Source organism: Ochotona princeps, chromosome 26 (genome assembly GCF_030435755.1).
Source record: "Ochotona princeps isolate mOchPri1 chromosome 26, mOchPri1.hap1, whole genome shotgun sequence".
Classification (NCBI taxonomy): Eukaryota; Metazoa; Chordata; class Mammalia; order Lagomorpha; family Ochotonidae; genus Ochotona; species Ochotona princeps.
The window spans coordinates 16,544,097-16,568,259 of record NC_080857.1 but is presented as its reverse complement, the minus strand read 5'-3'; the positions used below and the strand labels follow the sequence as shown (position 1 = coordinate 16,568,259).

At 42.6% G+C, this 24,163-nt stretch overlaps 1 protein-coding gene across 1 annotated transcript in view; it reads right to left on the bottom strand.

The window, feature by feature from the left end:
* Positions 1 to 1,406: 1,406 nt before the first annotated feature.
* Positions 1,407 to 24,163, bottom strand: part of SPTLC2 (serine palmitoyltransferase long chain base subunit 2) — a 73,309-nt gene continuing 50,552 nt past the window's right edge. Inside the window, exons 6-12 of the mRNA XM_058655436.1 lie at positions 20,248 to 20,341; positions 16,706 to 16,811; positions 15,660 to 15,879; positions 12,322 to 12,448; positions 6,913 to 7,048; positions 6,198 to 6,327; positions 1,407 to 1,779 (exon numbers count right to left, since the gene is read on the bottom strand). Coding sequence (XP_058511419.1) covers positions 1,660 to 1,779; positions 6,198 to 6,327; positions 6,913 to 7,048; positions 12,322 to 12,448; positions 15,660 to 15,879; positions 16,706 to 16,811; positions 20,248 to 20,341 — 933 coding nt within the window. The 3' untranslated portion in view covers positions 1,407 to 1,659. The remainder of the gene's footprint in view (positions 1,780 to 6,197; positions 6,328 to 6,912; positions 7,049 to 12,321; positions 12,449 to 15,659; positions 15,880 to 16,705; positions 16,812 to 20,247; positions 20,342 to 24,163) is intronic.

Genomic DNA, 24,163 nt, shown 5'->3' with positions numbered 1-24,163 from the left:
GGCAAGGTCACTGCTTAAAGTTTGTGACTTTAGCAAGTCCTACAGCTGTCCCATGGGCAGTGGCTGCACTGCTAAAGCAACCTGGTACTTCAGCGGGATTCTAAAGTGAGGACTGGATGTGAAGAAAATGTGAGAAAGGTGTTTGATCTCACAGGACTATTCAGGCACAACAATATTTTTATTATTATAATTTGTTCAGGTCTGTTCTTGTTTTTCTTGTTCTTTGAAAAGCAAAACAAAATCTGACTACCTCAAGAGCTTAAAGCTCTCAGATGTCACGAGTGACTAAAAAATAACTTAGATGGAAGACATGGAAAGGACCAATCTCAAAAACAGAGATATGGGAAATGTCTCACATACGGCTTTCTTTTGTCTTTCCAACCCATCTCCTACAAAAACACAAACTGATCTAGGGTACAATAAAGCCAGAAATTTTGTTCACTTAAGCTTTGGTCAACAGAAAGAACCTCAAAGGGGTGATTTTCAGATTTGTTCTTTGGTCACACAGTATAAAGCTTTCTGAAAGAAGGCCCCTGGCCTGGTTACAGTATGAAAACACAGTCAAAAAACAGGCTATCCCAGCTGAGCAAAATTCCTCAGAGAAAAAGGAAAACAAAACAAAAAAATAGAACAGAAGGACTGGTAGAACCTAGCTCTGGATGCTGAGTTAAAACTGTCTTGGAACACCAAGAATAAAAGAGAACTAGCATATGTAAGAGGATTATTAGCTTCCAAAAGGGCTAAGTTAGTAAGTTTAATCCTTAAATGGGAACATGACAAATCATGTCTGAGCAGAGGATTCACTACCATTTTCCTTTAGTAGCTTAAGTCCTAATCTGGACCGAGCTCCAACCTGAGGCTGTCAGCATTTGGCCAAGTAGAAAGCAGCAGCAGGATATCCTAAGCACAGACCTGCAGGTGGGTAGATCATCAGGTGGGCTCACCAGGGTGGACCACGAGTGCTTTCACAAGGATGCTTGCAACAGGGGGTGAAAGGACTGGGTCCCTCAGCCCAGGCAGGTCCCCAACTCTGTGCATACCCCCAACTGTGACCGCTGAAGCAGCAGCTGATGAAGACAGTGGAGGAAGCCCACAGCCCTGAGAGGTCCCAGTGGGGGAACTGCACACGTACTCCTTCCGCATTGCTTTTCCCTGTCTTTCTGGAAAAGCTGAACTTAGAAGAGAAAGGAGAATACTTTGGCTGGTTACTTGACAGGTTAAACCAAGATGCCAAGGTGTGTAAGCTCAGAGGTCTGGATGGGAAGTAAGTGGAAGGCACTTGCTCCCTGGGGAGGAGGGCTGCAGGGCCAGGCCTCTCCGTAGGCCCATGCTCGTGGGTGACTGAGGGCGGCAGTAGCCTATGCGATTAGCCAGAGAAGAGTGGGCTCAGCGTGATCTCACAAGAAGAATAGTTATAAAATAAAACCTTTTTTAATGGACAAAAGAGCAGAGTTGCCTCAGTTTGTAAAGGGGAGGTGTAGCAAGGGAAGCGGAGATGACGCAGGTTTTTACTATTTACAAGACGTCATGTGGAGTGGAGGCAGTCACCATCGACAGGTGAGGAAATGTCTTTCACGTGAGGTGGCCACAGAAGCGTGGTGCCTGGAGCTGGCTCAGAAGGGCCACACACTGTCCTGGGTGAGGGAGCACCAAAAAGGCTCAGTCTTCCCATTCTTCATAGGTAGTCTCGTCAAAGGGCCTGTCCAGGAGAGGCACCAGCCGATGGCGGGAGTACTTCAACTGCAACAGGTCCCCAACTTCATCTATTTCCTTTAACGCCTGGAAGATAAAAGAAAAAGGAGGATCAGTGGTAGCCAGTGGGATTTCTTCAGATCAGACTACGGTGTACTCTGGGAAGAGATCTTTTAGGATAAAGCCTTAGACTAACCATGTGTAAGGCATTGGGAACAACCAGATATGCAAGCAAATGGGTATAGTTCATCCAAGCATGATATGCTTGCTGGAGAACTATGTGCCCAAAATTGCCACTACAATTTTGCCACTATCTTTTTTTTTTTTTATTTCCCTTACTTCAGAATTTGCTCTTTCTAGGACTATGCAACCTACATCCCAGAAAGTGCTGGGGAGTCTGGGTTGAGATGCTTCCTAGATGCAGGATTAACAAAGCCCCACAGGGGTCCGTCTGTGCAGACTTTGTAAGAAAAAGCAGAAGTGGTTAGCAAACTGGGCAGGTAACAGACATGACGTAAGCAGGCAGCAAGGAAGAAGACTGGATAACCTCTGGAGAAAGCATTTGGCCTTGCAGGTCAGACACCTGTGCCTACACACTCAAGATGCTGGCCCTTGAAACCAGCTTCCTGCTAAGGTACACCCTGGCAGGCAGTGGTGACGGTTCATGGGATTGAGTTCCTGGCTCATGGCGCCAGCACCAGAACCAGACTAACCCCCATGGGCATTTGGGGAGTGAAATACCAGGATAGATGGGAGCTCTCTCCCTCTCAACACAACACCCCCAATTCCAACCCCAAGTGATTAGTTTCTCCACCGAAACTCTATCTCAGATTTATTCTTATGTTTTCAAGTGAAACATTTTATAGAAGGTTCTCCCACCCAAAAAGTCATGAAATGGAGTGTCTTTCCAACTGTTACACTAGTTGCCCCTCACAGAGATCATTCTTGTATGGCTTCTTATTTGTTTTCTTAACAAACTCTTAGTTGACGCGTAATACACAGGAAAATGCTCTAATAGTGAGTGTCAATTCAGAGTCAATCTTTTCCCAAAGCCTGACAGCACAGAGTGTCAGGGCAGAGGAGCCAACACGAGCAGGCAGGTGTGGTTCAGAACCCCCAGAATACAGATCAACGGAGACTGGGAGACCTGGCAGCCCAGGTGCCTCTCAGGAAGGAAGAAGCAAATGTTGTTGAATCCTGGATTTGGAAGCACGTTTACCACTTAGCGGAAAGCATTAGCACAAGCAGTGGAATGCAGTTATCAACAAATGGCACATCCCCATACCACAGAAATTCATTTCCTAAGTGTCTAGCAATATTAATCAGGAGGCCCTGCAACAAATCTGGAGTTCAGGTGACTCAGACAATGAACTCTACCTTAATATTGACATTCTGAAAGGAGAGTGGGCAGTGGAAGCCATATTGCCAGGCAGGTATCTTGTGCAGTGGTTAAGATCACACTTGGGACACCTGCATACTCCCACACTGGAGGACCTGAATTTCCGTCCCAGCTACTCTGCTTCCAATCCAGCATTTGGCTAATGAGTACTGAAGCAAGCAGCAGTGATAGTTCGAGTACTTGGGTCTATTACGACACACACGAGGGAGATCGTTTCAAGTTCTGGAAACTTAGTCTGGCCCAGCCTCAGCTGTCATGGACATCTGGGGAGAGAACCAATGGATGGAGTAGCGCTCCATTTCTCTGCCTTTCAAATAAATAAAACACACCTCCCCCACCAAAAAACACAGAAAGAAAAATGTCCTATTGCCTGAGTGTTATTTTCAAATTCTCCATGTCACATCAACTTTACAGCCATGATTCTGAACAAAAACATGTATCTTATATTTCATAGCTGGTTACCAGTATAAAGACATATTTATTTGTTTTTTAATTAAAAAAATATCACTGTTTGAAAGGAGGAAAAAAGCCACCAGTAGTATTCCTTAGGTATTCAAGCCTAAGAAAAAATTTCTGTATTATAAAATGTGAAAAACCTAAAGGAAACAGGGCTGGGACTTCAATATGCTCTTGGAACAGTGGTGGGTTTGAGAGGTTTAATTGAAAGCTCCACAAGGAAATACATCAGAATGAACTGCAGCTAGGAGAACTCATTAACCACGTACTTCCCTACTCTCTGGCACAGGATCTATTAATTTAAAACAAAAGTGCATGGTTTACTAAGATCACAAAGGAAAGAACACTTACCACCACTGACTTCAAAAGAGCTTAATATTTTTCATCAATGTAAAAATTAAGTCATTAGATGGGGGGAAGCCACAGTAGCCCCAGGGAATCTAAATGACAAGACTGTCTCTTAGCCCACACCAAATAAAGAAGTTTCACCCATATAAAAGATGTTACAATAGGAACTGCTGGCTCTTAAAAGGGGTCAAATCAGGACTAAGGCGGCATGATACGCACCGCCATTTACTGACAAAGAGCCTCCAGTGAGGGCTGTATCACACTGACCCTTAACACGGGGGCCAGACTCCAATGCCCAGAGCCATCACTACTGCCTTCAGGATTGACTACGGGAATACACAGGAAAATTATGTTCTCTCTCCTTGGCGGAAAAAAAAAAAAAAGCGCAAGCCACTGAAGATGCTGAGCAGGGAGTATACGATGTGACATCAATGGTCACAAGATTGCTCCAATTACTGTTTGTGCACAGGATGAATTTAATAGGACAGCATCATTTGGCTTACTCTGCAGGTCAGCACACACAGAAGCACACATGTGGCAAAGGGACTCATCGTATTTACTGAAAAGACACAGCCCTGAGTCATCATATCCCAATGAGAGGAGCTTTCAGTCCCATCACATCAGGTCCTGGTGAGTCTTAAAGTATTGCTACTTGGAGCCTCTTCTAGTTTCATATGAATTTGAGGATTAACTACTCCATTTCTGCAAAAATGTCACTGGAATTTTAATAGGGATTGTACTGGATTTCTCTTATATTAAATTTTCCAATCCATGAATATGGGATATCTTCCCATTTAAGTCTTCTTTCATTTATTTAAGAACTATTGGGGCCCCAGTGTGGTAGCCTAGTGGCTAAAGTCCTCATTTTGCATGCACTGGGATCCCAAATGGGCAAGGTTCGTATCCTGGCTGCTCTACTTCCCTTCCAGCTCGCTGTCTGTAGCCTGAGAAAGCAGTCGAGGACAGCCCAAGACCTTGGGACCCTACACCCTCATGGGAGACCCACAGGAAGCTCCTGACCCGTGGTTTCCGATCGTCTCAGCTCTGGCGGCCTCTTGGTGGTGAACGTGGATGGAAGCTCTTTCTCTCTGTCTCTCCTTCTCAACTCTGTCTAATAAAAATGAATAAATCTTAAAAAAAAAAAAGAAATGTTGGTTTTGGTGTGATGGCTCAATTAGCTAATCCTACTCCTTGCAAGTTCCTGGCTCCTGGCTTTGGATCAGTTCAGCTCCAGCAGCTGCAGCCATTTGCAGAGTGAATCAACGGATGGAAGATCTTTCTCTTTTGAAGTCAGTGGTAATAAATGTTTTTTTCCAATAAAAATAAGTAAATCTTTAAAAAAGAAAAAAGATATGTTGTGAAATTTTTAGCTTAAAAATCTGAATGTACGCTGGAGATACAGATGGAGAACAACAGGAGCCAGTGTTGCGGCACAGAAAGTAAAGGCCTGGCCTGCAGTCCTCCACGCACACAGGCTGGAGTCCCGGCTAATTCACGTCTGATTCAGTTCCTCACTAATGCTCCCATTAAAGCAACAGAAAATGGCCTGAATATTGGGCCCCTGCCACTTATGTGGGAGACCTGGATGGAATTCTGGGTTCTTGGCTTCACATTGGCCCCAGATGTTTGTGGCAACCATTTGGGAAGTGAACCAGCATAGGGAAGATCTCAATCTCTCTAAGTTTGCTTTTCAAATAAAAAATAAGACTTTCAAAAAATAAATAGAATAAAAACAGACTTAGTGTCCATAATCAAGATTTATTCCATCAGAGAAGACTGCTTTTAAATCATTTCAATTATGAGTAATTTACTAAGGTGTAATCCTAGGATTCCAAAGGAAGCCAGCAACAGAATCTGGGAGCATCCCAGCAGGTTTTCTGAAATGGAGATGTGAGGTAAAGGGAGAAGGTTCAAGAGAGAATGCTCTGCAGACAGAATAATGTTGGAGAAAGCTCAGAGTACAAACAGCTGGAGTGAAGAGTTTTTCGCTGTACGTGCAATATAGTAAGGTCTCTATAGGGGAACAAGATGAAGGTGAAAACTCCAGAGCCCTCGGTCCTTGGATGATGCTGAGGATACCGTTGTTCTTTTGGTAAGATACCATCTTCTACTTTACACAGCACTGTGGCCAATTGTCTGTATTACCAGAAATTAGAGCAGATGCTCAGACTCTTACAATCATCAAGGGCTAATTTAACCAGAAAACAGGTGACCCATGGCTATTATGACCAACAAAAGATAAATTTCACCTGATACAGAGGCACAAAGGCTTATGTATAGGAAAATGAAATTGTCTACTTACAGTATCAAGAATTTCTTTGGTATGAGCTGCTGAGAGACAAAACCTGGCTCTGGACTCAATAATTGGGGTCGCAGGGAATCCCACCACAACCACACCAATGTTCCGCTTTAGCATCTCCCGTCCAAAGGCACTGCAAGACAGAGGGAACAGAGACCAAGAAGAGGAGTAAGTTCCACAGAACAAAGATTCTTCTATGTTGAATGAGTTACAATTTTGATGCTGTGGACATTTGGACAATTCTAATAGGAGATTCCTCTAGTTTCTTGCGGGTCTTTTATGTGGGTGCAGGGTCCCAAGACCTTGGGCTGTCCTCTACTGCTTTCCCAGGCCACAAGCAGAGAGCTGGAAGAGCAGCTGGGACACGAAATGGTGTCCATATGGGATCCTGGCATGTGCAAGGCGAAGACCATAGCACTAGGCTACTATGCTAGGCCCTCAATTTTTTTTTGTAAGGCACTTAACACCTTCTATTGTAAGTCACTTTTCATGTTTGACTTGTGATACTTCTGTTTTGTGCACTTGATATATCTCAAACCTCTGGAAGAGGACACATAACTTTAATGACGCATTTTGCAACAATTTGGAATCTTACTAATCCATGGCCTATCCAGTTAGTGAAGATGAACAGGATGATGATGAGGTGGTTCTCTCCCCCAGAGAACACATGATGCCTGCCCATGCCTACCCGCTGCCCTCCGTCCAGTGAGTGACATACCCTATCTTGGCTGGCATGTAGAGCATCAAGGGCACCACTGGAGAGTCTTCATTCCCGTAGATGATGAAGCCCATCTCCTTCAGGCGTCGCCTGAAATACCTGGTGTTTTCAGCTAACTGCTGCACACACTCTTTGCCTGGAAAACAGTGAGGCGAAAAAAAAACAAAAAACAAAAACAAAACAAAACAAGAAACATTAAGGGGGGAGAAAAGCAGGGAAAAAAATAAAAAGACAGAATCTCTTCTTTTCTACCTCCATTCTACCCAATCAGCTGTTTCGTTTCTTACATTTCAACATAAAATATTTTAGCACAATGAACTGTATGGAATATAAATACAAATTAATCTCTTACTTTTTCCATTGTTATTTAAGCTGCTGATAATAGATCCAAGTACATACAAGGTAAAGACTTTATAGCCACTAGCTACTGCACCAGGCCCAAAAGCTACAATTTCAAATGTTGAGTAGACTTGGTCGGAATTTCCTGGATCTCATGTTTCCTCAGCTTACTCTAACTTGATACTGGGAATTCAGGTACACACATACTGGCAATGTAATTCCCATTAGTATCTGACCTTGGTTCCAAGGTAAGATGCCTTTAACATACAGTGGTCAACCTAATCACCCTCTCTTTCTCAGGAGAATGACAAGAACTTGAGGAGATATGGCAGGAAGGAGAGAGAAGCGCTTTCAAAGAGGAGGGCACAGATAGTCTTCCTTGCCTTGCAGATTAGGGCTCTTCTGAAGGCTCTCCACTCACCAAGAACAACGAGTTCTCCAGAAACAAGGGGAAGCCACATATTAATAGTCAGCCACATAACGTGTTAAGTTACTTTCAGTAGGATTTACTTCCCAATAAGTGCTTAATGTAATCTGGTATCCTATAATAAAAATGTTTTGATCATAAAAGCATTATATTTTCACAGTACAGAATGTAACTGAATAAAAATAGATCTGTCACGCAGGAAGTAAGGCCAGTTTTGTTTCTAGTAATGGTGCCGAGCACCACAACGTTGATTAACAAACCTCTGCTTCTTGTTCCACCAAACCTAGATGGTGTCCAGATAAGGCATTTGCACTTATACTGCTTTACTTCATGATTCCTCCACAAATCACCACAAAGAGTGATACCCACTATCTTTAATTCTACCAGAAGCTGGTTACCTTTACAAACTTCAAAACTTTTTGATAAACAAACTTTAGATAGTGACTACTTCAAAACTTGCTGATCAGCAAACTTAAGATAGTATCTACTGACCCTGAGTCCGGTAACTTTCTGGTAACGGGAGAGCAGCTTGTGCCAGCACTGGAAGGACTCAGAGGCTCTAAGGATGCCCACCAACACCACAGCAAGGTACACATGCAGAAGAGTCTCACACACACACAAGAGACGTGTGCAAAGACCACTGCTGCAGTGTCACGTGACGGTCAAAATACAGTGAGGAACAAAGTGGTGGAAACAGAAGGGAAGAAATTTAATATGAAGCAAAGTAAGTTACGTACATAACCAATTTACATAACTTTCAAAAATAAAAACCAAACTTGGTAAAGAAAATGTGGTATGATACATACACCAGTGATTACTACTTGGCTACTCAAAAAAAAAAAAAAAAAAAAAAAAAAAGCATGAAATCCTGTCTTTTGCAACAAAATGGATGCAACTGGAAATCACTGTGCTTGGTGAAACTGACCAGGCCCAAATGACAAACATTATGCTGTCCCTGATTTGCAGTAATGCAGTTAAAAAAAAAAATTAATATGAGCAAAATGACCATTTTGAGGTTTACTGTTCACAGAGCTTGTCTACACTCCTGAGGAGCAGTGGGTTTTGTCCTTACTATTTGTTCAATTTTTTACTTACTGGAGGGTTAAGCTTGTGAGCAAAAAATAAACTGAAAGTGTGTCATTGTAAAAATTAAAAGGGAAAATAAGCAAGGAAGAAGGCGAGAAGGTGAGACTGAGGAGATGGGGTTGGGGCGGGAGGTATTACTATGCTTCTTAATCTGCATGTGCAAAATACATAAAATGTTCTCACTTTATGCAAACAATGTTTAAAAAATTTTTTAAATGTGAAAAACACTCAAAATAGTAACAAGTTCTCATTAATGAAATTCAATTTGTTCCTGAATGTGCTAGAATGTTCATTTTTAAAGAATAAAATCTATTATTAAAAATAGAAAAAAACGAGGAACAAGTCAACTTGGGCTCCTGCACAACTGAAAACACGTGGGGCACTAAGCAGTTGGTTTTGGTGAAGGCACTAAGCCTCAACCATCTTTGTAAGTTACGATAGCAAGGAGACAGGCTTCAAACAGCTGGGGAGACTTAAAATTACAGATGCTTTGTGGGTACTTTGAAAGTAAAATGGGGGCCCAGCATGGCAGCCTAGTGGCTGGTGTCCTGGCCTTGCATATACTGCGATTCCCACACGGAAGCCAGTTCATGTCCCGACAGCCAGGCTTCCCATCCAGCTCCCTGTTTGTGGCCTGGGAAAACAGCAGAGGATAGCCCAAAGCCTTGGGACCCTGCACCCTTCTGGTCTCCCACGCCTGCACCTGCGTGGGAGGCCAGAAGAGGCTCCGGGCTCCTAGCTTTGGATTGGCTCAGCTCTGGCTGCTGTGGGCATTTTGGGAGTAATCAGCAGACGGAAGATCTTCGTCTCTGTCTCTCCTCTCTGCAAATCTGACTTTCCAATAGAAATAAATAAATCTTTAAAAAGCTCATATGAACATTTTTAAAATGCTCACAAATTCCTTGACAGGAGGTGGACACCGATTCCCTATTCGCTAGGCCAGGTGACTTCCTGCTCACGCACTTGGGAAGCAGCAGATCATCTTTCCAGTTCTTGGGCCCTGCACCCACGTGGGAGACTCGTACGGAATTCCCAGCTCTGGCCTGGTCCCGGCCCAGTCCTGGCCATTGCAGTCATTTAGGGAGTGAGCCGGTAGGTGGAAGATCTCTCTGACTCTTCCTCTATCTCTAATTCTTCTTGGAAAGTCAGATTTACAGAGAGAAGGAGAGACTCAGAGAAAGAGCTTGCATCCACTGGCTCACTCCCCAAGTAGCCACAATGGCCGAAGTTGAGCTGATCTGAAGCCAAGAGCCAGAAGCTTCCAGGTCTTCCATATGGATTCAGGGTCCCAAGGCTTTGGGCTGTCCTCGACTGCTTTACCAGGCCACAGGCACTGAACTGGAAGAGAAGTAGAGCAGCCGGGATACAAATTGGCACCCATATGGGATCCCGGTGCATGCAAGGTAAGGGTTTAGCCACTAGGCTACCATGTTGGCCCCCTCTGTAATTCTACCTTTCAAATAAATAAGTAAATCCCTAAAAATAAACAATTAAAAAGAAAACTCTTAAAATAAATAAATAAATAAAGGCCCAGGAGTTGCAGCCAGGTTCCCTTGGACTGTGTGCTCTCTGGGGACTCAGCCTGCACCTTATAGGAAGGACTGTGCTAACAGCCTCGGCTGAGTGAGTCATCGCAGCACCGAGGACCCACGCGTGCAGAAGCCTTCCCACGACCTGCACCTCCAACCACCGAGTCTTGCCTGCTGCACTAGAGTCTCCTGAGTTAGGCCCAAACTGGAGCAAGGACAAACCATCCCTGCTGTGCCTGGGTGGAATTTCCGACCCACAGAAGGTACATATCAACCAACTCTGGGGAGGTGAGAGAACCAAAAAAAAAACCTGCAACACCTGTGCCTACCATAGCCTGTATATAATTACCATATTTGAGTCTCTCAACACTGCAGAGTCAAGATTTTCATACAAAGGCAACCTATCATACAGACCTAGGCTTTACGACAGGGCATGACATGCACTAGTGGTCCCTTTGATGGGGGCTGGCCTTTCTGGGTCACCTGCAGCTATACACTGAATCAAGGTGATTATACTCATGTGAATTAACTAGGTAAGTGCCAGAAACACACACAGGGCAAAACAGTTTCCAAAAGAAACATAACAACACAGCCATTGTTCACAAGGACCTTTCAATAAAGTTCTAATGCTATGTCTGCCACAGTAGTGAAATACTTCTTTCTTTTTTTCCTTCATTCTTTTTTTTATTATTATTTTTAATTCATTAATTACATTGTATTATGTGACACAGTTTCATAGGTACTTGGATTCTCCCCACCCCTGAAATACTTCTTTCTTAAGGAAATCAATTCCTGACCCTGGAAACTGTCACAGTATTGTTCCCAAGAATCTCTCACTGGAGATAACAAGCATCTGTAATAAATGTTATGGTTAAACACAGATTTAGGAAAATGGTATTAAGCCAATCAAAATGAGATTCACTTTATTCTTGTTCCTCCAAGCACATCAAATTCATCCTAAAGCAAAGTATTACAAGACTGTAGGATACAGAGGTCAAGGCTGATAATTTTCACAATAGCCAAACTGAATTGAGAAGCACTAAAGAAAACAAGTTAATATATGCTTCACACAGGTAAGGGAAATACTTTTTAAAAGAGCAGTAATAACCAAAAATCTCAACTGCGACTTTTTATTACAATTATTCCATTGGCCAACACTGCCCTCTGGTGATGCAAAATGAAAGTCAAATACCAAACAGTGGCCAGGCACACTTCACTCATGTCAGTACGTCTAAGCCAAGGCACCTTGTTAAAGACGATTTTCAATATTTGCTGTTTGTCAGTTTAGAAAATTCATTTTTTAATGATTATTTTTATTGGAAAGTCAGATATACACAGAGTAGGAGAGAGAGAGGAAGAACTGTCCACTGGGTCACTCCCCAAGCGGCTGCAAAAGCCAGTGTTGAGCTGATCTGAAGGGAGGAGCCAGTGGCTTCTTCAGGGTCTCCCACGTGGGTGCAGGGAACCCAAGGCATTGGACTGGCCTCAACTGCTTTTCCAGGCCACAAGCAGAGAGCTGGGTTGGAAGTGGGGCAGCCGGACACAAATTGGTGCCCATGTGGGATCCTGGTGTGTGCAAGGCGAGGACTTAGCCACCAGGCTACTGTGCTGGGCCCAGATTAGAAATTCTTTAAGAAAGTATTCAATCCGGGATACTACTTTAGGGAATGGCAACTCTTAAATTTGCTGTTAAGGAAAGATCACCACACAGTGAATTGCATCTTCACATACAGTGACGCAATTCCAGAAAGATCCTGCAGCATCTATTGGCTGTGAGTTAAGACAGCATATAGGAATGCCTCAAAATCTGTAAACAAGAAGACGCCACCACAGGCAAGCCCATGCAGGTCTCAGGGCACGTGCATCCATCATGGACATGTGTCCTTGGAAACCAAGACCTTACAGACTGGCCAGCTCTGCCCATCAGCACACCTGACTTCTCATTTTAGGGGAAACACAAAACGAAGTGCTTCTGGCTGCTCAGTATTTACCGAGTCTGAGAAAGGTTTCCAGAACAGACAGACTCACCGAGGTTTGTGCCATCGTGGCCCATGATGCACTTCATGGAGGTGATGATCTGCTCCACCACAGGCGGTGACAGTGACGTGGCATACACAGCACTGTGCGAATGTGTGCGCAGGTAGTCAATCAGCTCCTGCGGGGTCACAGAGGAGACAAGCGGGGCGGCGTCAGCGCTCCCCTTCAGAGCACTGCTGGGCTCCTGGCTCCCGCCTGGCCCAGCGCCAGTCACTGCAGGCATTTGGGGAATGAAGAGCAGATCAAAGATATCTCTCTGTCACTCTTCCAAATGAAGAAATGATTGAAAACAAAAATTATGTGCATCTCACCATATGCCTATAAAACCCAGCCTGAAACCCCAAGCTCATAATTACCTAACATAATTTTTTTTTTAAAGATTTTTTTTTTATTGTTATTGGAAAGCCGGATATACAGAGAGGAGGAGAGACAGGAAGATCTTCCGTCCGATGATTCACTCCCTATGTGAGCCGCAACGGGCTGGTGCGCGCCGATCCGAAGCCGGGAACCTGGAACCTCTTCCGGGTCTCCCACGCGGGTGCAGAATCTCAATGCATTGGGCCGTCCTCAACTGCTTTCCCAGGCCACAAGCAGGGAGCTGGATGGGAAGTGGAGCTGCCGGGATTAGAACTGGCGCCCATATGGGATCCCGGGGCTTTAAAGGCAAGGAATTTAGCTGCTAGGCCATGCGGCCGGGCCCACCTAACATAATTTTTTTTAAAGTTTTTTTTTTTTTAATTGGAAAGGCAGATTTACAGAGAGAGGATAGACAGAAAGATCTTCCATTCGCTGGTTCACTCTGTAAGTGGCTGCAATGGCCAGAGCTGAGCCAACCTGATCTTAAGCCAGGAGCTTCTTCTGGGTCTCCCTCATGGGTGCAGGGTCCCAAGACTTTGGGGCATCCTCTATTGCCTTCCCAGGCTACAAATAGGGAGCGTGATGGGAAGTGCAGCAGCCAGGACACAAACGGGCGCCCATACCAGTTCCTGGCACATGCAAGACAAGGATTTAGCCACTAAGCTATCAAATTGGACCCACCTAATATCAATTTTAAGATATGTATCAATTTTCTATGTATCCTTCAGATACATAGAAATGTATGAAATGACAACTATGTCACAATTTAAATAGGAATTCACTAGGACTTTCATTAGAATGATTATGGTGAGCCCGGCAGCATGGCCTAGCAGCTAAAGTCATCGCCTGGAACACCCCGGGATCCCATATGGGCTCCGGTTCTAATCCCAACAGCTCCACTTCCCATCCAGCTCCCTGCTTGTGGCCTGGGAAAGCGGTCGAGGATGGCCCGATGCTTTGGGATCCTACACCCGCGTGGGAGACCTGGAGGAAGTTCCTGGCTCCTGGCTCCGGATTGGCACAGCACTGGCCATTGCGGTCACTTGGGGAGTGAATCATTGGACGGAAGATCTTCCTCCCTATCTCTCCTCTTTGTATATCTGACTTTGTAATAAAAATAAATAAATCTTAAAAAAGGATTATGGTACCTCATCAAGTAACATCAAAATCCTTTTTTTCAACTAACAAGGATTTCTAAAACAATGAATTATATTTCCCCATTTCTTCATTAGATCTTTACGTAAAAGGTACACAGAGCAGCTCATGTACCAGGACCAAGTGATGCAAATGTGTCTGTAAAACAGTCAATTACTTTAAAAATACTAAAAATTGAGGTAAGTGCTTAGTATATTAGGCTAAGCCTTCATCAGCAGCACCAGGTCCTGGCTGCTCCACTTCCATCCCAGCCTCATGCTAATGAGCTGGAGGAGCAGTGGAGGGTGGCCCCAGTCCCTGACACTGTACCCATATAGGAGTCCTGGAAGAAACTTCTGGCTCCTAGTTTTGGATTGGCCCATCTATGATTATTGCAGCCATTTGGGGAGTGAACCAAGGAGTAGAGGAGCTCTTTCTTCTCTCTGTAACTAACTTTCAAATAAAATAAAACAAAAAATTTTTTAAAATACTAAAAGTTGTACCCAAGAAAACTTAAAAGCACAAAGATATTAAACTTAAATGGTCTCCCAAAGTATCAATTTCCTAATTTGGGGTTCACAGAAATAAATCTTACCAAAAAGCAATTAACTCTATGACAGAAAGGAGAATGCAACCTATTAAAAAATGGATAATCTGTAAAATACTATCAATTATTAGAATAATTAACACTAATGCTAACAATGAAGACTTTCAACATTGAGTTTTAAGCAAGAACATTTCTGAGCACCTACTACGTCCCACGGGATGCCTGCCAACTGTTCTTTATTCCTGCTGCAAGGAGTTCTCTGAGTAACAGGTTTATTGAGATACAAACATATACCACAATACTCATCTTTTAAAAGTGTGCAATTCAGTGACTTCACACATATAATCAAAGTTGTATAACCTTCACCATTATTAAACCTACGTTAGCACATTTTTATCACCCCATAAGAAAACCTCATAACCGTGAGCACTCACTTTCCATTTCCCCATTCCTTCAGTCCCTGACAGCTACTAACTACTTCCTGTCTCTATGCCTATTCTAGACACAACATGATTTTCTTAAAAAACCCACAATACACAATACATGCCCTTATGTGACTGGCTTTTTTCACTTAACATAATGTCTTCGTAGTGTACCCATGGCAAAGTACGACACACACCTCTCTAAAATCCCTACCACAGTCATACAAGCTAGTATTTAACTGACAAGAAAACTGAAAGACGAAGTGGTCTCCTACAATACGTAGAGAGAATTCAAATCCAGTTGTTTCCAGGGCTCACCATTTCCACGCAGCCATAGTGATACTTGGCTGCATCTGGATCACTGGACAATTTGAAAACTGCTTGAAAAATGCTGCTTTGTATACCCCAAAGCTAGCAAAGTCCTGCTTCTTCCTGTTTCTATGTTTACCCAGTGAGTCTGAGCCAAGGGAGAACTTCCTCATCCCCAAGACCACTGGCTCTCCACAGTGTCACTAATTCTGAAGCTGTGGGCACATCTTGGATCCTCTAGATGACTGTGGCAAACAGGAAGCACCACTCTGTGTTTCTCATAAAAGACAGTATTCTACATCCCAGGCCAGCAGTTGAGAAAGAAGCTCAAATAAGAAAACAACAAACAATGAACAGAACCAGCCTTTAGCTCACTGGGGAAAGGAATCAGAGAGAGTAACCACCCCACCCCTCCCGCTGCCCCACGCAGCTCAAGAGCAAAGTCACCCATAAACGCAGGAAGCACCACATGCCAGTTCAGATCCTATCTGCTAAGCACATCACCAAATCTAGAAGCCACTGTTGTCATCTCCACGGTTTTCCTTTTCATGCCCAGTTACCTTCTTGCCTCCGATATATCCTCCAGAGGCTCCAAAGCTCTTGGTGAACGTTCCCATCATGACGTCCACATCCTCGGGATCCAGACCGAAGTACTCCACCACGCCTCGGCCCGTGGGGCCCAGGGCCCCGATGCTGTGCGCCTCATCCAGGTACAAGTACGCTTTGTACTTCTTCTTGAGAGCGATCACTTCAGGAAGGCGAACTATTGATCCCTCCATGCTGGCAAAAGAGGATTAAAAAAACAATACAGAATCTTTCTGATTCCCCAAATGGGGAGCTGGACACTTTATTACTGGTGTTTGGAGTTGATCACTTCTTAAGTGGTCTGACGGCGCTATCTGTAGTCCTAAACTAACCAGGTTAGAGGAGGTCATGGCAGGCAGAAGCAGGTGAAAAAGGACACCGACTCTTTTAAAACAGTGGCAGGACACAACTAATGCATAACACAAAGAATTAAGGTCGCCATTATGGAAAAAATCAATTGGGGGGGGTCGAAAATGGGGGAGTGAGGGGAATCCCAGACTACACAGAATTGTATGACAAATTATAAGAATTAAAAAAAAAATTAGGGTCACAACAGATTCTTTGAAGCCTGCAGTTACAAGCAGCATTAGACTTTTCATATGCATTCATTCATGCATATGTAATTAAAATTATACAAAAGAACAAACAAAAAGGAGAGTAAGTATAATGGTTCCAGAGTAATAAAAATATTTCTTAAACTTAAGTGGGAATTTGTTCTTGGCAAATTTGTAGATGTATAATATATACATCTACATATATAAACTTCCCTCTAAGAAAATCAGAAAGGTGACAGGCACAAATAGAAGGGAACTGGAGACTGTACAGAATAATGACAAGAATGAACAAGAGTCAGACAAAAGACATCTGTGCCAGTGCTCACTTGGTTTCCAGATATTTTAACAAGTCATCAATGTGATTTCCATAGTTTCTAGAGGGGGCTGGAACAGTGTTCTTTACAGCCTAATACTGTCTCACGCTGTGGGCCCAAGTCACAAAGGCAAGAATAAGAAAGCAGAAATACCTATATATTCCTTCCACTAGGATGAGAATTTTCTTCCAAGGCCTTCGTGTCCTGGGCTGACCATAAACAATGGCATCTTTCAACAGTTTCTCCAAGCTTTGCATATCTACAGCACACAGAAAAGAAGGGAGTCACTCACAAAGCACTGTTCCCTCTCCTAACTACCCCAGAAATACAAGTATCATTTTTTATTCAGAAAGAGTATGAGTCAGCAAAGGACAACGAGTGGCAAAGAAAGAAAAGTGGGCAAAGTAAGTGAGTTTCTGCCATCCAGAACTAAAACAAAACTTAAGCACACATTCAAAACCACTGAAACATGACTAAATGACTGCAGTAATTCATTCTCTTGGCATGTTTATGAAATGGCCAATCTTCTACACTAAATACCTTGCCATTCAGTTATATTTTGGGGTTTATAGAACCAGACTGTATCTTTAATCTTAGAAATAAACACATTCAGAAATAAACACATACAGATCAAGAATGTAAATAAACTGGTACAAATATATACCTCTTAAAAAATGAATACAGCGCATATCTGTGGACATAGTTTTATTTATTTATTTACTTATTTGTTTATGCTTAATGAAACTTGCTAAGTGGGTTTGTGTGGGTACTGGGTTAAAAGTACACCAAGCTTGGGCTTGCATTATGGTCCCAGCACTTCAGTCACTACCTGGAATGCTGACATGCCACACTGGAGAATGGGTTTGAGACTAGACTGCTCTGTTTCCAATCCAGCTCCCTTCTAAAGTGCCTGGGAAAGCAGCAGAAGTAGGCCAAAAGCCCTCTGCTACCCACGTGGGACACCCAGATGAAATTCTAGGCTCCTGGCTTTGTCCTGGCCCAGCCCTGGACATCGTGGCCCTTTGGGGAATGAACTAGCAGACACAAGATCTCTCTCCTTCTCTGTGGCTATTTCTGTTACTCTACCTTTCAAATACATTAATTTTAGAAAACAAAACAGAAACAGCTGTTGAGGCCATGTGCCTTAAGCAAGCGTGACAATAAGTTGAGATTGTTTCACATCTGACTCTGTCAGCTGTCTATGCCTTATCAAATTCTTACGGCTCATTCAGTCCTTAGCAGGCCTGGGAAATAACTAGGCTGATGTTATTACTGAGGATCATAATTCTTCTGTTAATGACAAATGTTTGGAACCATTGCTAAATATCTGCCTTGAAATGAAAGAAAAAAAAAAACTCCCTACAGCTTAAACAGCACTACGTTTGGAGTGTATTTAACAGGATCAGAGACACTCCATAATAAAATCTGATTGGATATTCTTGATCAGTCATCACTAAAGGAGGCTACAAAATTACAGAATTTTGCTCTTTTCATAAAATAATTTTGACAGGAAGTCAAAAGAAGTTAATAAAAACATATGATATGGGGCTGGCACAGTGGCTGCTCAGGCTAATCCTTCACTGGCAACATTGGCATCGATATGGGCATTTGTTCAAGTTCTCGTAGCTCTCCTTCCAACCGGCTCCCTGCTTATGGGCTGGGAAAGCAGCGGAGCATGGTCCAAGTTTGTACCCCTGGATCTATGTGCGAGATCCAGAAAAAGCTCTTGGCTCCTGGCTTAAGACCAGCCCAGTTCCAGCTGTTTTGTGGCAATTTGGGAAGTGAACCAGCATATAGAGTATCTCTCTAATTCTGCCTTTCCAAAAAAAATGAATAAATCTTTAAAAAAAAAAAACCTACATTATAAATGCACAAACAAAACAACTAAAAAGTGTTAAGTGCTTATACCTTCACTGATTTGAAACACAAGAAACTGCACGCTATGTTGCAAAAGAAGCAATGCTCCACATAAGCAAACATCCCGGCCTGCTGTAGGGAGCAGCGTGCAGCTGTCAGCAGCAGCAGAGTGCAGTTCTTGGTGTCCTATGTTTACATATACCAGCAGGAAAAAAAGATAGAAAATTCTAGAAAAAGGAAATAACTATACCAGAATTCCTATATTATATACTGAAAAAATTCAATGTTTCCCTTATTATAAATTATAACCCTAAATTTCATATAAAATTTAAAATATTGCATAAAACTAACAGAATATAAGAGAATAATTTTATAATCACACTAGGATACACATTAAGTAAAATCTAAATGTTTCACAACAATAAATATAACATAAACATTTTAATGAATCTGTGCAGAAAGACTAGTACTAAAAGGCTAAAAGTAAAAAACAGTGCAATATAAAAGATAACATAATGGCCTCCCACAATCAATAAAGAGAAACAGTTCCACAATCAATAAAGAAGAGAAACAGTTTGCAAATGGCCGATCTATAACATAAAACCTAAAAATTTAATAGCTACATAAAAAGCTGTTCCAAAACTAATAAAGAAATTAAAAAAAACCCATAATATTTACCTATTACATTCAAAAATATTTTAAAGGATTCACAATAGTTAATTTGTCCAGTGAACAGAAATTGTGACTGTCATGCTGAATAAAAATTAGTGCAACATTTATAGGCAATTTCGCAAAGTATTAAAAAAGACCACTAAAAATTAATCAAATGATGGCTAAAAAAAAAAAAAGTCAGCATAGTGCTGCTCCTGACAGGAAAACCTGGAAGCAACTTTGGTGTCTGACCTGGGGGTTAAGTTACACAGCATTCATAGTTGAGGTGAAATCACATGTGCTGACAATCACCCTTCAAAACATACTTACAAAAAATAAAAGGAAAAAAAAGTTACAGCTGGCTTGAGTGTAGTGATCATTTACAACTAATCGATTAAACCAGTTATAGATTTCTTTGTTTCTCCACTTCTGCTTCACTTAATCAGTCTTAAAAGAAAAGTATTTTTATTAAGGTTCAACTTGTACTAAACAGAATACTGAATCACTTCTCATTGTAAGACACAGTTGACAAGACAAAGAAAAGGTTCTGACCAGCGTGCTCCTCCCCTGTAACAGCACACTCCTAGTGCTTTGGCATGCATTTCAATTTTTATCTATCCCTACACATTTTGACAAAAGGGGATATTAAACATGGAGCCTGGTAACTTTTTCTGCCTAGGTGTGTTTTGACTACTGAAGCTCTGCATTTTTGCAGTGAGTGATTTAACCATATACAGATATATTACCATACAGGCAGAAGAGCTTTTGGCTTCATGCTGTGCTCCTTTCTGTATTTCAATGTATGTTGCATTCTAAGCACTGGTTCATTTATCAAAGATTGTTCAGATCAAAGACCCTGATTTATTCATCTCAATAAACCTAATGTTAATCCAAGAAGGCACTGCAAGCATCTAGTAAGTATATTTGAATACAACAGTCAAAAGCAACGAAAAAGGATGAAAAACTTGAAAAGTCCTGAAAACCAGAAGACTACATTTTGTATGGAAAGCTTCCTTCTACCTCTATTTTTACTCCAAAAATGAACAGTAACTTGAAAAGGCTAGACCAAAAGAACATTTAAGTGTTGCTACTTCAGCTCCAGGTGTATTCTTAGCATCAATGTAACCAGTGTTACCACTTCCAGAGTGTTAAAGCAGAGTTAGCAGTGAATTCCACCACAAACTCACTGTTGTGTTTGAAGATCCGAATGGTTGCTCCGGACAGTCTGGCTCCGAGAACCAGCGATGCATGGTTCAGTTCATCACTCAGAATCAGGCAACCCTGCAGTTACAAGCACAAGAAGGTGAGCGGCCGGGGGAAGGTTTAGTTATAGAAAACACAAAATGTGAACATCGCTAATAACTACAGACTAGTAGCAATATCCTGCATGACAGCAAAGACATCAATTTTTTAAAAAGTGTACATGACAATTTTGAAAAATGATTTATCTGGAAGGCAGAGTCACAGACAGAAAAGATACCCCACCCACTGGTATACTCTCCAAATGGCTGAAGCCAGGAGCCAGGAACTCCATCTTGGTCTCCTACAAAGCACAGGGTCCCAAGTACTTGGGTCATTCTCCAATGCTTTTGCAGGCATAGTAGCTGGGAACAGGACTGGAACTTGCTGCACCACAACACTGGTCCAGACAATTTTATTTTTTAGAACATCTTACCAATAGACAAAAAGAATCTACCCTTTTACTTTAATGTCTTCAGTCCTATGTCTGACTAAAATATTCAGATATATAGCAGGTTTTTATTTATATCTAAAATCTCATATATCAAATGGTCTTTAATAATGATTTCCATGGAATAAGGGCCTTCAATGAATTTTGGTGTGACATACTGCCTAGTGTGGAAGTGGCAGCTTTGAGGGTCAAGCCTCTGGAAACAGTGCTGTGTCCTCCCTACCAACTACATAGAGTCCAGGGAGGACTACTTACTAACCTTCTCACATTACAGGAAGTGGAAACCTTAGTATTTCCCTGAAATGTTCTGAATAAGCTTTTACTTCAACAAACATTGGTTTCTGCTGAAGCAATCAGAAAAAGCTAAAGTATACCTCTTATTTTTTTTTTAAAGATTTATTCATTTTATTACAGCCAGATATACAGAGAGGAGGAGAGATAGAGAGGAAGATCTTCCGTCCGATGATTCACTCCCCAAGTGAGCCACAACGGGCCGGTGCGCGCCGACCCGAAGCAGGGAACCTGGAACCTCTTCCGGGTCTCCCATACGGGTGCAGTGTCCCAATGCTTTGGGCCGTCCTTAACTGCTTTCCCAGGTCACAAGCAGGGAGCTGGATGGGAAGTGGAGCTGCCGGGATTAGAACCGGCGCCCATATGGGATCCTGGGGCTTTCAAGGCGAGGACTTTAGCCGCTAGGGCACACCGCTGGGCCCAAGTATACCTCTTATTAAGAAGATTAAAAAAAAAAGACACCAAGCTAAAATGTGTACATTTACAATGAAACAACGCAGAATTGAAGATATCAACCTGGAATCCTAGTTTTTAACATTTACATTCTTGAGGGGAGTCTTCAAAACATTCTTTAAAATGTTCATGAAAAATGTATACTACCTTTCTTTTCAAAAATTTTAAATATTACTTTGCTTTTATTTGAAAGGCAGAGAGACCGAGATCGTTCCTTTCCTGGTTCATCCTCCAAAGCCGCCGCCACGGGCTGCAGAAGGAGGAGGCTAGGCAGGGAGCTAAGCCAGGGCTCCCTCACGGCCGCAGGCATCCGAGGACCTGCGCCATGCTCTGCTGCACTCAGGATGGAAGAACAGCCAGGACTCAAGCCAGGCACTCTGCTGTAGGCATCCCAAGCACAGACTTCATCATTGGACCAAACTCTCTTCCATTATCTTCCAATCCACTTTCTTTAAAAAAAAAAAAAATGTTTATTTATTTGCAGAGTTCCAGAGAGAAGGGATGAGACAGAAATCTTGCATCAACTGGTTTCTCCCACAATGACCAGGGCTGGGTTAGGCTGAAGCCAAGAGCTTCTCCTGAGTCCCCACACAGAGGCAGCGAGGGGTCCTGAGGGGCTCAAGGATTTGGGCTCTTTTTCACAGCCTTTTTTTTTTCAAATATTCATTTATTCTTATTGGAAAGTCAGATATACAGACACGGGACACAGAGAGGAAGATCTTCCATCTGATGATTCACTCCCCAAGTGGCCGCAATGGCCAGAGCTGAGATAATCCAAAGCCAGGAGCCTGAAGCTTCCTCTGATCTCCCTTCTGGGTGCAGGGTCTCAAGGCTTTGGACTGTGTTCGACTGCTTTCCAAGGTCACAGGCAGGGAGCTGGATAGGAAGCGGGGCTGCCGGGATTAGAACCAGCATCCATATGGGATCCCAGTGCATGCAAGGCAAGAACTTTAGTCAACTAGGCTACCGTGCTGGGCCCTCATTCACTGCTTTGTCCAGCACAGTAGGACAGAGCTTAATAAGAATCATGGCAGCTAGCCCTCCAATATGCTAGCATTGCAGGCAGCAGCTTAGGAAGCTACACTACAATACTGACCACCACAAATTTTTGAAAGTACTGTCATGTATGCATGTATACACACACATGGAGAGACATATACGCAGACACGTGTGTATGCATGTATTAGTATACACACACAGTGGGACGGGAAATGATACCTTTGCAACAATAATACACTTAGGCCCGAGAACTTGGTTTCTAAACATCATTTTCCAACAAAAACAAGCAAGGCTGCATGGATAACTGATTCCTAAGCTGCAATAGGGAAAAATAAAAGATGAGCCTAATACATGTTATCACACCAAAAAGTGTGAAAGCACTACTTAAAAATGAACTGCAGTGGATATTAGGGTTAAGCTGCCATCACCCGAGGATGGCCCAAGGACTTAGGCCACTCCTGCTGCTTTCTCAGGCCACAAGCGGGGAGCTGGATCAAAGTGGAGCAGCCAGGACTAGAAACTGGCACCCATATGGATGCTGGCAGCACAGGAGAAGATCAGCCTGTTATGTCACTAACCACCCTCACCCCCGCGCCCCATAATTCTTTAGCTCTGTCGCTCTGGCTTTTAAATAAATAAATTTTTCAAAAACTAACTGTATTTTCAATGACATAGAAACCTACCCAAGTGACCTTCGTGGACAAAACTAAACAATAGAAAGCAACCATTTTGAGTAATAACTCTAAAAACAAGAATCACCAATTCAAACTGGTAAGAAGCAACAATGCATTGCTTCTCACCCTTTTGGCGAAGATCAAGAAGCAACAATGTTTCTGTACACAAAAACTCCAAGTACTGTTGTATTGAAGGAATGAGAAGAATAGCAACGTCCTAACTACCACAGGCCAGATCCACAGATGCATGCTAGAAAGTGGATCAACGTTTAGGCACTCTATTTTTATAGTGCTCTGCATTAATATTTGGTAATTACACAGCAGTTTCTGGTGGGAAATCCTAACTGAAATCTTAGTTGAGTCATCACGACTCACATTACTGATAACATGCCCCACGACCATGTACCTGCTGACAGGATACAGTGAGACCGGCAGCACATCTGTGGCATTCTTCTCAATCAATCACGGCAAACAAGGCAGACAAACTTGACCTTAGAGACATTCTACAAACTAAGGGATCACTACTAGCAATCTGAACATTGCTTTAGAAATCCTTAAGAGGATTTCTCTTCTCCAAGTCCACCTTAAAATGATTCTCCCTCTCTTTCCTTCCACATACAACCTCATTTTTTTCTTATTTTTTGAACAAATCTAACAATATATATTGTTTTTTGTTTATCCATTCTTCTTGATATTATCCACCATTTCCGTTATCAGCCTGGGTGTTTTTTATTTCCCTCTTTCTAGTTTACTATAAGGCTCTATTATATCCTTTGTTCAAAAATAAGATAAATACTGAATACCAGCAGTTTGACCGCAAACTGCTTCTGTGCTGCTGGCATGGTGCTCAAGGGCTTCACTGCATGCCTCCCTACTACGATCATCCCCACCTTGCCTATGACAGAGCCATCACTCAGGAGGTTGGAACCTTGCTCACGGTCACAAGCGAGTGACTCACTGCAAAGCCTAAACTGCTCTTCATCAATACACTGCCTC